This window comes from Plecotus auritus (genome assembly GCF_963455305.1).
Source record: "Plecotus auritus genome assembly, chromosome: 3".
NCBI lineage: Eukaryota > Metazoa > Chordata > Mammalia > Chiroptera > Vespertilionidae > Plecotus > Plecotus auritus.
In genome coordinates, this window is record NC_137772.1 from 93,185,991 (window position 1) to 93,202,827 (window position 16,837).

The window sequence follows — 16,837 nt, forward strand, 5'->3', positions numbered from 1 at the left end:
ACTCAATAATAATGAGGGTATTTGTCATCTTGCAGAGTGGTGCCTTTGCTTTGAGGGGTCTGGAAAAGGAAAATTACTTTGAATTTCAACATGTTATCGTATATGTAAAAAGACAATAGGCTCAGTTAAGGTAAAGATTGACCTTTGTCAGGGAAGATACAGGCCTAGGACATGACTACCCACCATAAACTGCTTTTTTAATTAAAAATTTTCATTTCAGGCCATCCTTTGTGGTTACTTTAGGTCTCTGAGTTTGCAAGACCGCCACAAAGGCCTTCCCTGAGCTAGTCAGGTTAGCACGTGGCCCGTTTTCGTCCACAGCTCAAATATGGATAAATTGTGGTACTCTACAGTAGTAAAAATTAATGAACCACAGCCATATCCTTCAACACCGAAGAGTCTCACTTCAGTCCTTTACAAAGTACTTTAATAGCATTCAGCTTTTGCTTTAAAAAATCAGTTGTAATGCCATGTTATTTGTCAGTATTTCAAGTTGTGGTAACAGAATGAGTCACGAGGAGGGAGGGCCTGGGACACTTATGAAATAAAACGCTCAGGGCACAAATCTACGTCAAGTACTTCTCAGATTTTCCAGGGACCACTTGCTACCGCCTACCCTCACCTTCCTCATAATCACAGTTCCACCTCTTGATGTCTTCCTGTGTTTGATAAGAAGCTGTCGACCAGTGGTCGTTGATGCCGATTGAATGTCAACAGGAATCTCCAATTCGAGGTGTGTTGAAGGAAACTTTATGCAATGCAAATAGCTCAATTGCAATACAGCTGTTCTGTGGAACAGGTCAATAGCATTAAAGCACAATTATGAAGTGGAAAGTTATTTCAGTTTCAGCTGAAAAAAAACAAAAAACAAAAAACACCCAGTCTTCAGTCTTCCGTGGAAAGGGAAAGTGCACTCTCAGCCAGAGGGTAGCTGACTTACATAGACAGAAAGAAGTCCCTGCCCTAGGTCCCTGATTGCAAATGAGGACTTCAAATTGGCACAGTTTGATTATCCCCAAAAAAGCAATGTCTTGATTGGTCAGTGAAAATGCTAACAGGATATAGCTGAAGAGCACTGATTGGATGGGGAAAGTCTTAGTACTATTGGTTGAAATACAATTCCAGGAACTCGTTTATAAGGGCTGGTTCTGATGGTAGGAACACAGTGTAGGAAGGCAGTTCAGTGCAGGCTTTCCCCCAAGAAGCCCCTGTTTGGAAATGGCTGCGAGGCTCTGCTTTTAAATGTAAGCCCAGTTGGCCATGAGGAGCCCTTCTCTGTAGGTATCTTCTTTTTCAAGGTTCACAAAGCAGAACATCCCAATGGTGGTCCTGGCACCAGCCAATCTCTGATGTTAACAGCTATCTGGACCCCCAGCTCCCACGCCTTTCACTTTGGTGATTCTCTAAGACCTCGACCATAACAGATAGAGCAGAGTAGGTTTCCATTTTTTTAAAAGTATTTTTATTGATTTCAGACTGGAAGGGAGAGGGAGGGAGAGATAAAAACATCAATGAGAAGAATCATTGATTGGCTGCCTCCTGCACACCCCACACTGGGGATGGAGCCCGCAACACCCCAGACATGTGCCCTGATTGGGAATCCAACCTCGACCTCCTGGTTCATAGGTCCTGATGCTCACCCACTGAGCCTCCCCTCCGCCTGCCCGCCCCCCGCCCCCCATGGCAGGTTTCCATTTCTATAGCCTCTCTGATCCCAAATCCCAAGCCCGAGCTCGGCTCAAGACGCAGACTCTACGCAACCTGCGACTTCAAACCAAGACATCCTCAAGCAACCTTCCTTCGGCAAAACCAACCAAGACAGCCAAATACCGAAGACAGCCAAAAGCCGGCCTCAGATGAGTTACTGCTTCGTGCTTCCCACACACCCGCTTGGCACTGGAGGGGCAGCCCTGCGCCACGGTGTCCCCGCCTTGATCTGACGTCACAGAAGCGCCCGAAGTGGCAGTCGGCGTCTACGTCATCCGGCTGCTGCGAGCTGGCGTCTGCTGTGCTGCGCGGGGAGGAGGCGGAGGTGGAGTATGTGGCACCAAGATCATGTCTAACTGCGAGAGGTTTCCTGGGCTGCAGAGGCCGCTGGGTTGAAAGAAGCAGGGCAGATGCAAAATCTGGAGATCACGGGGGCCGGGCGGTCAGTCAGCACCCAGACTGACAGCATGACCGGTGAGTGCCGCGGCCCCGCGCCCACCTCCGCGGCGTCGTGCTCTGCCCTGTGTTTCTATGGCCGTTCAGATCCAGGTCCCCTGACCTCCTCTCGCTGCAGTTCTGCCCCTGGATGTCTCATGCCCCCGTAGGCGGCCCCTGCTTGGGCGGGATCCCCCGGCCTGGCTGCATCTGCCTTGGAAGTCGCGCGCTCACCTCCCTTCCTCCGTTGCTGTTCCTCCCGGTACCCAGGACTGGGATCTCCGGGAACGACGAGCCTGAAAATTCCTGTGCTTTTGACTTGATTTCCAAATTAGCCACATGTCACACTTTCCTATATTTCAACTGCTTTACCCTCCAAGATCACTGCATTTTCGGTACCAGGTTGTAACCACTGCCCTTGCTGCAACACCACAGTCCAAAGAAAAGCTTGCTCCACGTTGACATTAGATGCAAGGACTTTTCATAACTTCCTTTGGATGTTCCCATAGCTAGCACCCCCGCCCCCAGCTGTGTGAGGGCTGGAGAAAGAGGCCCCAGCTTTGGAAAGTGCTAGGGGAGGTCACCTCTTGTCCTCTTATTTTTCCTATCCTCCTGCTAAAGCAGTTGAGATAAAGCTTCATGCACCCAAGTGGCATTGAGCTTAGTTCATATTTTCATCAGCAACATTTTAAAGTGCCTTCCCTCTCTTTTGTAGGTCAAATACCAAGGCTTTCTAAAGTCAACCTTTTCACCCTGCTCAGTCTCTGGATGGAGCTCTTCCCAGCAGTCGAAGGCCAAAGACAAAAATCTCAGGTATATTTTTTTTCCTTAGATAATTCCAACCATTCAGAAAAGCTATGATCTCAAATTTGATATGCTCCAGTTTCTGTCACACTTAAAAACTAAAAAATCTTACAATTTGAAAAATATCTTTATGATTTAGTGTGACATTTGTAACTTGTAGCTCTAACAGCTCATCTTTCCAATCTAAAAATAGAACAATTACTGTTTCTGACTATGCCATGCTTATCGGGTATTAATGGTATTTATATGTTGATTTGGCAAGTTATTGTCTATACCACATAATTCATCACTCAATTGTATACTGTTCCTATTTCATCTGGGTAGTTCCCCTCTCCCACCAAACTGCAAATTAGTTGAAGATAGAGACCATGCCTTATTTTACTGGGTATAACCCTTAGCATCTACTATTGTAAAAGGTAATTGATGAATACTATTGTTCCATTTAAGTAGTCTCTTATTTTGGATCTCCAAAGAGATGATCAAAACAGGTTAGGAATATATTGTAAGAATCCTAATATATAAAAACCCAGGGTCCGTAACGTCCAAAACGACCGGAGGCTCGACCTACTGGAAGTCAGTCCTGCAGTCAGTGCTGGATTGCCGTGGTGATAAGCAACAAAACCGACCAATCAGAACCAAATCTGGGTGAACTGCGAGGAGCCAATGGCTGCCTAGGAGGCGGAGCTTTTGATGCTGACTGGCATAGAAACCGACCAATCAGAACCTAATCTGGGTGAACTGCAAAGGCAGATCCTAAGGTGGGGGCTGAGGAGAGGTTTTAAGGGCAACAGCTGTTTGGTGTAAGGTGTAAGAAAGCAGCTCAATTTTTTTTTTTTTAATATTTTATTGATATTTCACAGAGAGGAAGGGAGAGGGATAGAGAGCCAGAAACATCGATGAGAGAGAAACATCGATCAGCTGCCTCCTGCACACCTCCCACTGAGGATGTGCCTGCAACCAAGGTACATGCCCTTGACCGGAATCGAACCCGGGTCCTTTCAGTCCACAGGCCGACGCTCTATCCACTGAGCCAAACCGGTTTCGGCCAGCTCAATTTTTTAATGACCGGTTTGGCAGTATAGTGCATATGGCTGGCTCTCAGTCCAGATATAGGGATTATGTATTTTTGTCTGCCAAGAGCATCTCCTCCTGCTGAAAAAGGCCCCCTCCCCCATTTAAGCAATCCTATCCTATATAATCTATCTATACTAATAAAAGGGTAATATGCTAATTAGACCGGGTTGACTGTCCATCTTCCAGATGTTGGACTTCCTTCTGGACAAAGCCATGATGGTGGGGGCCGAGGCAGAGGCAGGTAGGGGCAATCAGGCCGGCAGGGGAGGGCAGTTGGGGGTGGATTAGGCCGGCAGCGGAGGGCCATTGGGAGCAAGATCAGGCTGGCAGGGGAGGGCCGTTGGGGGCAAGATCAGGCTGGCAGGGGAGGGCAGTTGAGGGCAACCAGGCTGGCAGGGAAGGGCAGTTGGGGGCAAGATCAGACTGGCAGGGAGAGCAGTTAGGGGTGAGATCAGGCTGGCAGGGGAGGGCAGTTAGGGGTGATCAGGCAGGCAGGGGCTGTTGGGGTGAGATCAGGCCAGTAGGGGAGAGCAGTTGGGGTCAAGATCAGGCTGGCAGGGGAGGGCAGTTAGGGGCAATCAGGCCAGCAGGCAGAGGCAGTTAGGGGCGATCAGGCAGGCAGAGAGGTTAGGGGCGATCAGGCAGGCAGGCAGGGGGGTTAGGGGCAATCAGGCAGGCAGTCAGAGGCAGTTAGGGGCAATCAGGCAGGCAGGCAGATGAGTGGTTAGGAGCCAGCGGTCCCAGATTGCGAGAGGGTGGACATCCCCAAGGGGTCCTCAATTGGAGAGGGTGCAGGCTGAGCTGAGGTACCCCCCATGCATGAATTTCATGCACCGGTTCACTAGTCTATATATATAAAAGCCCAGTGGCCGTTATGACCGGTCAGCCAAATGACTGGTTGCTGTGACGTGCACTGACCACCAGGGGGCAGATGCTCAAAGCAGGAGCTGCTCCCTGGTGGTCAGTGCGCTCCCACAGCCAACTTCCTGCAGCCGGCCAACCTCCTGCGGTCCCTCCCCCTGGCCGATCGGGCACCCCCTTCTCCCCCTACCCCCCTGATCGGCTCCAATTGCCGGCCAGGCTGTGGAATCCCACCCATGCACAAATTCGTGCACTGGGTCTCTAGTTAATCATATAACCCAATGTGTTAGAAGTATATACAGCCTCCATCTTTTCTTTCTCCTACCCTGAGTGTGGCAGAGTGCTATGTTCTCATCATTTTCCTCTATGTATGGAGTGGCATGGTTCTCACCATTTTGGTTTGGTAGGTTTGGAAGTTTAGAATGTTGTCATTAATTTTTAAGGAGCCACAGTCATTATGGAAATAGTATAGGTTAAGTTAAATATTTAAACCATTTCTGAAAACAGAGGAAAAGGGGGGAGGTTACTTGTGGTTTCTCACTATTCTAACCACATCAGTTTTAACATTTTGGTGCTTTCCTTCAATCTTTTTTTAAGCATAAGGTTTATCCCCCCTCTTATAAAATTATTATTGTATTCTGCACATGCTTATTGAAGTTTCCGACTTGCCAATAATTCTGCTAAAAGGTTGCTTCAGGTTTTCCACAGAAAGACTTTCAAATCCTTAAATTCCTGCAGTACTCTTATGAGGTCATTCATAACCATCTTCTTTTTCTTGCGAAAATTTTTTATTTATTTCAGAGAGGAAGGGAGGGGGAGAGAGAGATATAAACATCAATGATGAGGGAGTATTGTTGATCAGCTGACTCCTGCCCCACTTGGGATCGAGCCCACAACCTGGGCATTGTACCCTGACCAGGAATTGAATTGTGACCTCTTAGTTCATAGGTTGACACTCAACCACTGAGCCACACTGGTCAGGCTTTTTTTCTTTTTTGATGTCTTTTTTATTGTGGATGAAGTTGTGTATTTGGCACTGGAGATACAGAAAGAATAGAACATAGTCCTTACTTTCTAATGGGGACAAATACTAGGGATTTAAACAGTTAAGGTACAATTAGATGGTGGAGTCAAGTACAAGATGCCAGCAGACATGCTACCAAGATTGAAGAGGGGAGCGGGCTCTAAATAGGGAAGTGAGGGAAGGATTCACAGGGCAGGCTGCATTTGTACTGAGACATGAAGAGTAAGTAGGTTTTTACTGTTCATACATGCAGACCTAATGAAAACCTGAGACTGAAAATCTACCTGTGGAAGTGGAGAGCAGGGAAAGACTGAAGAAAGAGGCTGGTCAGTCCAGTCTGGTGACTAGTAGAGGTTATTAAGGGCAACATACATACGAGGTGTGTCTTGGGTGACTGCACTACAAAATTAGTCCCCTCGCTACTTTACTTGGCAGGTGCCAGAGAATTATCTGAGGTAAAGGGGTGATAGTCATGGGTACAAGTAGGTGAATACTACCAGGTATGGAAATTACATGTTTAGTCAGGACAACCTGTTCCAGGAACCAGCACGTAGCAGAAGGCAGGGAGGGATGCTTATTTATGTCAGAATGAACAGGAGTTAACATCAGGCAGTCTCTAAGGGGGATTTCAGAAACCCTGTTCCGGCCTAGGTCCAGCTTGCAGGACAGACAGCAGACATGTCATGGATTAGTCTCTCCTCTACATTTGCCAAGCCAAGAGATTCCAAATGGACAAGCTTGGAGGAGTGAGAATTTGTGGTTCACATGTCAGAAGGTGAAGTTGGGTGGAGTTCTTACCAGCATTGGGGTTCTTGGGTTCCCCAAGCTAGAAATCAAAAGGACATTTCCAGACAGATTATATTAAACTTATGCTTAAGGACAAGGGAGACAACACAGGAAAGGAAGTCCTCTGAACTGACTGGGGTTTGGTGTGGGGGAGCTCTGCTTGGCTCCTTTCATAAGCTGGGGACAAAGCAGGCTTGTAGGAAAAGGGGGGCTTTTTGAAAAAGGTAGGCTTTTGGAATTTTCCATTTCAGGGCTTAGGTGACTTCCTTTTCCAGCTGTGTTCCTGGTAACGGTGTCCATGCCTGCCCTCTGGAGGCAAGATGGTATTCTGCTCATTACCACCACCCTAGGGAAGTCGTATAGTGGTCAAACCTTGGTCAACTGTGCCTGCAGGTCAGTAGTTTAAGCAGGTAGTAAGAAGGGAGATAAAATCAGCTACCTCTGCATTTTTGAGAAGGGAGTGGAGGAGTGGTGACATTTTTGGGGTCAGCTCATCCCAAGTTTTTTTCTGACTAACTGATCTTGGCTTCCTGGCCACCTGGTATTCTCTATTCCCAGCCCAAGTCCCTATGCTGTCTCGGAGGGAAGATACTGAAGATGAGCTTGGAAAGGTATATGGGAATCACATCATAAAAAACATTTGTATGCCTTGCAAGGGAGTTCAGATTTTATTCTATAAATTTGGGATTGAATTGAAGAATTTTAACAGGGGGAATTTACTATTTTTAAAAGTAGTGTTTTTTTATTGATTATAGAGAGAGAGGAGGGGGAGAGGGAGAGAGAGAGAGAAACATCAATGAAAGATAAACATCAACATCAATCAGCTGCCTCCTGCATGCCCCCTGCTGGGGATCAAGCCTACAAACCCGGGCATGTGCCCTGACCGGGAATCGAACCAGTGACCTCCTGGTGCATGGGTCAGTGCTCAACCAGTGAGCCACACCAACTGGGTGGGAATTTACTATTTTTATATTAAGACTTTATTGTTAGAGAACACTATTAGGTTCACAGCAAAATTGAGGGAAAGTACACAGATTTTCCATACACTCCTGCACATGGGTAGCCTCCCCCATTATCCACATCCCCCCAACATTTGTTACAGTTGATGAACTAACATTGACACATCATGATTACTCAAACTCTATAGTTTACATTAAGGTTCACTCTTGGTGTTGTATATTCTATGGGTTTGGACACATATATAATGACATTGATCCGTCAATATGGTATCATACAGAGTATTTTCATTGGCCTACAAATTTTCTGTGCTCCACTTATTTATTCCTACCCAACCCGTTGCCCCTGATATTTTTTGTTACTGTCTCCATAGTTTTATCTTTCTCAGAATATCATATAGTTGTGAATCACACCATATGTAGTCTTTTCAGACATGCTTCTTTCACTTTGCACAGTGATTTTCAACTGGGGTGCTGCAAGAATTTTTAAAACATGCAATATCTGACTATTCAGTCAAGGGCATTAACCTCTTTTGCCTAGCTTGTCAAATTAAAAAATGACAACAGCCCTGGCCAGTGTGGCTCAGTTGAATGTTGCTCATACATCAAAAGGTCGCTGGTTCGATTCCCAGTCAGGGTGCATGCACAGGTTGTGGGCTCTATCCCTGGTGGGCATGCAGGAGGCAGCCTATCCATGTTTCTCTCTCTCATCGATGTTTCTCTCCCTCCCCCTTCCTTTCTCTCTCAAATCAATAAAAACGTATTTTAAAAAATGACAACAGCCAACACAATAATTGCTGTTTGGTGTGACTGAACAAAAATTATACCTTTTTTTGTCAGATCTGCAAAAAAGATAGTATATTTTTTGGTGTGCTGCAGAATTTTAGTAATTAGTTTATGTGTGCCATGAGACAAAAATGGTTGGAAATTGCTGACTTAGCAATATGTATTTTAGATTTCTTCATGTCCTTTCCTGACTTCATAGCTCATTTCTTTTTAGCACTGAATAAGATTCCATTGTCTGGATGTACCACAGTTTATTTATCCATTCTCCTACTGGAGGATATCTTGGTTACTTCCAGGTTATGGCAATTATGAATAAAGCTGCTATAAACATCTGTGTGCAGATTTTGTGTGGACATAAGTTTTCATGTTCTTTGGGTAAATACCAAGAAGCATGATTGCTGGATTGTATGGTAAGAGTACATATAGTTTTGTAAGGAACCGCCAAACTGTCTTCCAAAGTGGCTGTACATCCTCCTCAGCATTTGGTGTGGATTTTGGCCATTCTAATAGGCATGTACTAGTAGTGGTATCTTACTGTTGTTTTCATTTGCATTTCCCCGATGATATATGATGTGGTGGGTCCTTTCATTTGCTATCTGTATCTCTTATTTGGTGAGATATCTGTTAAGGTTTTTGGCCTATATTTTAGTCAGGTTGTTTGTTTTGTTGTTGAGTTTAAAGAGTTGTTCATATATTTGGATAACAATTTTTCATCAGATGTGTCCTTTACAAATATTTTCTCCCAGTTTATGGCTTGTCTTCTCATTCTCTTGATATTGTCTTTTGTAGTACAATTTATAATTTTAATGAAGTCCAGTTTATCATGGATTTCTTTCATGGATCATGCCTTTAGTGTTGTATCTAAAAAGTCATGGTCATAACCAAGGTCATCTAGTTTTTCTAGTATGTTATCTTCTCAAGTTTTATAGTTTTGCATTCTATATTTAGGTCTGTGATCCATTTTGAGTTAACTTTTGTGAAGGATGTAAGGTCTGTGTGTATACAGGGAATTTACTTTTTATGATAAAATATCTCTTGGAATAGTTTTCTAATTTCTATGTGAAATGTTTTATAAATAGTAAAACATTATTAATAATGTTATGCATTTTTATTTCCTGTTTGTCAACCACTCCCCCAACCTCCGCCCTGGCTCTACATATCATTAATGGCTTTGAGAAAGCTCTTTATTTTCTTCATGGTTTTGAAGTCCTTTATTCTTTTTACTTCTTGATAGCTTATTATTACTTTGTGTAAGTAGAAAAGATTTTCAGTCAGGCTGTTAGTTCTTGGGGTTTTTTTATTTGTTTTTTTTTTTTTTGCAAATAAAATTTGTTTTTAACAGATTACAAACAAATGTTTAAAAATTTAAGACTTTAAAAAATGCATATAAAAAGCTGGGTTTGTTAGTGTGAAGGAAGTAAAAACTTTCTTCTGCCCTTCTACATTCTTTCAGCTGTTCTAATCAAATAGACATGAGATAGGTTAATAAGAGAAGATGACCAAATCTAATTACATATATATGAGAACCCCACATACATGAGAGTTTCAGGAAAATGAGGTATATATGATATTCTCAGCTAAGGATGCCATAAGGCACCTGGGGTCTTTAGAGGAGAGGAAGGTCATTCTTAGCATGATAAGAGATGTTCAGTAAATAGAAGTTTGCCCTGCCTATGGATTGGTCATATAAATTATTTCTGGTGATAACTTGAGTATGGACAAGGTAAAAGTTTCTCGTGAGAGTCTCGATTGCTTTCAGCTCAGAATAATTTACATGCCAAAATGGCACATCTTGGGGAGGTATGTTCTGAATCTCTTCATTAGAGATTGAGTACTAATTTTTATTTTTAAAATTTTTTTACTGATTGATTAGAGAGAGAGAGGGAGAGAAAGAGTGTGTGTGAGAGAGAAACATCGATTTTGTTGTTGTTCACTTATTCATACACTCACTGGTTTACTCTTGTATGTGCCCTGACCCAGGATAGAACCTGCAACCTTGGCATATCGGGACAATGCTCTAACCAGCTGAACTACCCAGCCAGAGCAAGTACTTACTGTGAAGAAGCTTTTTTTAATATCAAGATTTGATCTCATTTTAATTTTTTATATATATTAGTATACTATATATATATGTTTATATATCAGTATGTGTTTGTTATTATCATTTTAATGATTGTATAAAGTCCACTGTATCAGTGTACCATGTCTGTTCTCTTATTACTGGACATTTAAATTTTAATTTTTATTAGCCTTAGTGTGTTACTAACAAACACTTCTAAATACAGTAGTCACCCTTCATCCATGGTTTTGCTTTCTATAGTTTCAATTACCCATGGTCAGCCCAAGCTCAAATATATTAAATGGAAAATTCCAGAAGAAAACAATTTATACTAGTAAATTTTAAATTGCATGCTGTTATGAGTAGTGTGATAAGATCTTGTGCCACCCTGCTCTATCCTGCCCTGGATGTGAATCCACGCTACGTGTTACCTGCCTGTTAGCCACTTAGCCATCTCAGTTATTAGGTCAACTGTCACAGTAGCTCAGTGCTTGTGTTCAAATAACCCTTATTTTACTTAATGCCATAGTCACATAATTTTTATTATAATATATAGTTATAATTTTTCTATTTTATTATTGTCATTAATCTCTTACTTTGCCTAATTTATAAATTAAACTTTTTTTTTAATATTTTATTGATATTTTACAGAGAGGAAGGGAGAGGGATAGAGAGCTAGAAACATCGATGAGAGAGAAACATCGATCAGCTGCCTCCTGCACACCTCCCACTGGGGATGTGCCCGCAACCAAGGTACATGCCCTTGACCGGAATCGAACCTGGGACCCTTACAGTCCTCAGGCCAATGCTCTATCCACTGAGCCAAACCGGTTTCGGCTAAATTAAACTTTATCATAGGTATGTATGTTTAGGAAAAAACATAATAGATATCGGGTTCGATACTATCTGTGGATTCAGGCATCCACTGGGGGTCTTGGAATATATCCCCTGTGGATAAAAGGTGAACTACAGTATAGCTGATATCGAGATTTTCTAGGGTGTCAAAATATATACTGTATGGATGCTCCTTTGGGATTTTCAGCGAGGTATATATCAAGTATGAAAACTAATAATTTTTAAGAATCCAGTCCAGCCCTGGCCAGTGGCTCAGTTGGTTCGAGCGTTGTCCTGAACACCAAAAGGTTGTGGGTTTGATCCTTGGTCAGGGCATGTATGGGAGGCAGCCGATAGATGTTTCTCTCTCTCAAATCAATAAAAAACATATCCTCGGTGAGGATTAAAAAAAAAAAAAGAATCCAGTCTAAAACTAGATAAATGAATGGGAGAGAAAGTATTGTTTATGAGACTTCTGGGGGGTGGGGAGGGGCAGACACAAAAGTTTGGAATAGAAATCAAGCACTGTTGAAAATGTCTGTCATTTAAAAATAATTATCTCTCCTTTTGAGTCATAGTTTTTCTAAGTTAGAGTATTTAAATTACCTGATTATTACTTTAGTGTAAGAATTAGAATAACTGCATTGTTCTCATTTTTCTCTGCATAATTCATATTGTCCCTTTCTCCCATCTCTTCCCATTTTGTCTTCTGCCATCCTATTTTCATTATTAATGGTCTTACTGTACTTTTCCAGAGCAGAATCAGTGTAGCATAATGATTAAGAGAATGGATTTGGGGCTCAGATCCTGGGTTATCTATTTATTAGCTGTGTGACTATGTTCAAGTTATTTAATCTCTCTCAGTCACAATTTTTTCATTTGAAAAATGGGAGCAATAGTAGTTACTTTGTAAAGTTGTGAGGATTAAATGAAATGATATAGGGCTTGGTATGTGGTACACATGCAGCAAATGTTAGGTTCTGTTATTATTATCACTCATAGCATCATCACTACTACTGCCATCCACACCTCCCACATTTCACTACCAATGTCATCACTTCCGCTTTCTGACCTGTTTGAACACAAACCCCATTCCCAGGACATGGCTTTTCTTGTAAACTTCTTAGAGGCCACTCCTTTTCTAGCACCCAGTATTTGTTTCATAGACTGGGATGTTAATATTTACCAAGTTTGCCATTCCAACCTTCCAACTTGCTCCAATTTATTACACATATCCCCTACTTTGGGGCTCACAGAATTCTGCTTTATCACACTGGCTTAATTATCTGTTCACTTCATAGTCAGTACCTGTATTCATAAATCGTAAGCTCTGTAAGGGCTGCACCCTGAGCAGCTAGGTCTGTGGCTGACACATAGCAAGGGTTCAATAAATATTTGTTGAATTGATTTATAAATACAGGAGTTTGGTCCCTGGCTCAAAACTTTCTTTTTTTAAAAATATATTTTTATTGATTTCAGAAAGGAATGGAGAGGGAGAGAGAGATAGAAACATTAATGATGAGAGAGAATCCTTGATTGGCTGCCTCCTTCACGCCCCACACGGGGGAACAAACCTGCCACCAGGCATATGCCATGACCGGGAATGGAACAGTGACCTCCTGGTTCATAGGTCGGCACTCAGCCACTGAGCTACACCAGCCAGGCCTCTAAACTTTCTACTATTTTACTTTTAGAGGAGACTTATGGACATCTCTGCATTAGTGTCCTGTTGCTGCTGTAACAAATTACCACAGAGTTGGTGGCTTAAAACAACACACGTTTATTATCTTAAATTTCTGGGGGTCAAAAGTCGGAAATGAGTCTCTGGGCTAAAATCAAAATGTTGGCAGGCTGCATTCCTTCAGAAGCTCTGGAAGAATCCGTTTCCTTGCCTTCCTCAGCTTTTAGAGACTGCCACATGCCTTGGATCATGGACCCTTTCCTCCATTTTCAAAACCAATAGTGGCCAGGTTAAGTCTTATATTGCACCACTCTGACACTGATTCTCCTGCCTCCCTCTCACTGCTAAGGACCCTTGTTATTACCCACATAATCCAGGATAATCTCCTTATCTCAAGGTCTGATTAATTAGCAGCCTTAATTCCATCTGCAACCTTGCCATGGTAACTTAATAGCTACAGGCTCAGGAATTGGGACAGGAAGGCCTTTGGGTGATCATTATTCCGCCTACCATAATCCACATCTAATGCTTTTGTTACATAGTTTCTTCCCAAATCCAGTTAATTTTCCACTATTCCCCTTCAGTCCTGTTTAGCCATGGCCATACTCTGGACTTTTCCATTGCTCAAAACTGTCCCAACTCTAAAATTTTAAACTACAGAATTTTATTTTCTGACTACAATTTCCAGTCCTTCAATGTTTTAGAAAAGTATGCAGGGGCCAGAATAAAAAGGCCTAGTTTATTAGGTTAAGTAGTCTGAACATGAACCTGAACAAAGCAGGAAGTCAATGCAGAGTTGCATCAATATTAAAAAGAAAAAAAGAAAAAAAAAAGAATGTTCCAAAGTCAAGGAAACTGGCTTTTAAATAGAACATATAGAATTAGTCATACATCTTATGTACTAACCTCCCTCCCTCCCCCCCCCCCTTTAATCTGCTTTTAATTAGGAAAAGGAAGAGGGAAAGCGTGGACACTTAGGAGATAATGAAGAGATGACCAGAGTATCTACTGACAAAAAACAGGTGAATTTTTATGATTTCTAAACAAGACATATATGTTCATAATAAAGCAAAAGGAATGGTATAAAGTGGAATAAAACTTCCTCTTATACTCAAATTCCCTATTCCCACTTCCAAAGGAGTTTCTTGTATATTCTTCTAAAAATGTTTTGTGCATTTACAGGATCATACATGTCTATTTTGTAAAAACAAAACCAAAAAACACTGTTCTATAGTATGCTCCTACATCTTCCTTTTTAAAAAAAATTTCCACCTTTAACTCATGACACATTCCCATATTAGTTCATGTGTTGAGACACTTCCATGGTTCTTTCAAATTCCAACATCTTGCTGGTTTAAAGATTTCAAGGCCCAAACTGCTCTTACCTCAGTTATTTCTAGGAGTTGCATTTGTAACAAGCAACCTTGAGGGTTGAGGTAATGTCTCCCACTTGGTACAAGAGTGTGTGTTTGCTTGCTGTCTGGATAAAACAATAGAATCCCCAAGCTCAGTGTTCCTCTCCTATAACATAATCTACTTTGTGTCCAGGAATCTATCTAGGCTGTTCTGCCTGACCCACATGGGATTTGTGAGCAGGGGAAACCATCACAAACATGATGCTCATGCTGCTTGCTTAGCTATGAATGATATAATCTTTTGTCTGAGTTTCATATCTCTGCCAGTATCCATGAAACAGTAGCAGGCTAACTTACTGGCTTCCAGGTGGGGTCAAATCAAAGCCCTGACCTGACAAGATGAACCTGTTCCTTTTAACATTGCATAGCTTTTTCCTTGTTATTTAATCTTTTGCATTTTCCAGAGAGATCCTGATTCATCAGATGTGGAGTGGAAAAAAAAAGTATATTTTTAAAAAACTTATCTTGATGATTCTGATGTACATTCCTGGGATTTTCTAAAATTCCCAACAAAGTATAGAAATAATTTGTCTCAGAATATTTAGATGTATTTTATTATAAGAAAAGCAAAGGTAAAAAGTAGTGACTCACCATTTTAAGTTCATATACAAAACAGACTGCCCTCTTTTGTCTATGTGTTAATATAAAACTCTGTGACTAGGGCTAATAGATGACTTGTCAGTGAGATGAAGTAAAATCAGGTGGCAGAATAGTGATTCACTCAAAAGATTTAGTCTTCTGGGAGTTTCTGGGAGTTGCAGTAAGTGAAAGTGCCAAAATGGAGTGCAACTTAGCCTTTTATTTGCTTTGTTGTAAGTTTGGGATGGAAAAAAATCTTTGTCTCAAACTTGATATTTGGCCTTAGCTAGAAACAGAATGAAAAAAAATATTTTTTCCCCCTGAGGTAAAAAGACAAAAAAGTAATAAATAGAGGATTCCAAGATGGCAGTGGATTAAGTGGAAGCTACACTGACATTCTCCAAGACCAAACTGGAATTACAACTAAAGTATAGAAAAAATCATTCTGAATAACCAACTGAAGCCTAGCTGAAGAGAACCCTTATCACCAAAGATGTAAAGAGGAGGCCGCATCGAGACTGGTAGGAGTTGTGGAGGTGCGAGAGGGCTGGCTGGGCTCCCACAGGCAGCAGTTGAGTTCGGGAGGGATATCTCAGCTGTGGGAAGTTCCCCCTGAGAAGTTTGGGGTCTAAACCCCCAACCAGGCTCCCCAGCCCAGAGGACCAGAACTGGGAAAGGTGCCCACATAACATCTGTCTGTGAAAAGCCATGGGGCTTCTGTCTACCAGGGAGAGATGGCTGGAAAAGCAGGCACCCTCTTAAAGGGCCAATGCACAAAATTTTATGTGCAGCCACTTACCTTGGACTTCAGCAGAGGGAGGACAGTCGACTAGAGCTTTGTGAGGAGAATTTGGGGTTGGTGGCTCAGGGTACAGAGTTGAAAGGACAGCCGCCTGGATCCCTGTGCTGAGTCATTCCCCCATACTGAAGAGGCCATCTTTCTCATGCAGAACTTTACTACCCAGGCAGTTATAGCATGGGGGAAGCAATTGCCCCACCCATTGGAAACCCTCACTATACCCTGTGGTCTGCTACGTGAGGTTCATTAAGTGACTGAGACTAATAATCAACCTGCAGGCAGAGGCAAGTCTCTGGGTGCTTTGAATCTGTGCTGGATCTGCTTTGGGACCTGGGGCTAGCAAAAGTAGACCTTAGTGTGCATCTTGGTCCTTTCCAAATGCACCCAGCCCCAGCAGAGGGGATCACAAGCTGTGGATCACTGTTAGCTTCAAACAGGGTACTCAGGGCTAGTCACAAACAGTGTCTGACATTGGCCTGTACCAGAGACTCTTTGATGAAGCGGTCCAAAACCAATAAACCCAGTGGTCAGCTTCAGACAGCAGAGCAGGATCCAAAAAGCTTCATAAGCAGCATATGGGAGATATTGGCAGGCTCCAAACACTGCTGAGGTGAATTCTGCTTCATGTGATAAGCACCTGCACAGCAGTCTACGTGCTGTGTTGGGAATCGAGCCTCACTCTCAGCCAGCCTGAGGGTCGAGCCCACACATGAATGAGACAATAGCAATCAAGATTCAGGAGAGCCCACACAACGCACACAAGGGACATTAGAGCACCCGGGTCTGGTGATCAGGGAGACTTCACTACTGGTTTCCACAGATCACCTACTACATAAGGCCAATCTACCAAGACTGGGAGTCATAGCAGATTAACCTAGTACATAGAAACAAACCCAAGCAGGCAGCCAAAATGGGGAGACAAAGAAACAATCCCAAAATGAAAGAACAAGAGAATTCTCTGAAGAACTAAGTGAAATGGATATAAGCCATCTATCAGATATAGAGTTCAGGGTAATGATGATAAGGATGCTCAACAG

At 42.6% G+C, this 16,837-nt stretch overlaps 1 protein-coding gene across 4 annotated transcripts in view; it reads left to right on the forward strand.

The window, feature by feature from the left end:
- Window positions 1-1,964: 1,964 nt before the first annotated feature.
- CDADC1 (cytidine and dCMP deaminase domain containing 1) overlaps window positions 1,965-16,837 on the forward strand; it is a 95,988-nt gene continuing 81,115 nt past the window's right edge. The window contains exons 1-4 of one of the 4 annotated variants that reach the window (XM_080661908.1): window positions 1,976-2,181; window positions 2,858-2,955; window positions 7,250-7,302; window positions 13,955-14,029. In XM_080661908.1, coding sequence (XP_080518034.1) covers window positions 7,261-7,302; window positions 13,955-14,029 — 117 coding nt within the window. In that variant the 5' untranslated portion in view covers window positions 1,976-2,181; window positions 2,858-2,955; window positions 7,250-7,260. Of the gene's footprint in view, window positions 2,182-2,857; window positions 2,956-7,243; window positions 7,303-10,413; window positions 10,481-13,954; window positions 14,030-16,837 lie in introns of those variants that run through there. The other 3 variants (XM_080661906.1, XM_080661909.1, XM_080661907.1) reach the window with 3 other exon arrangements.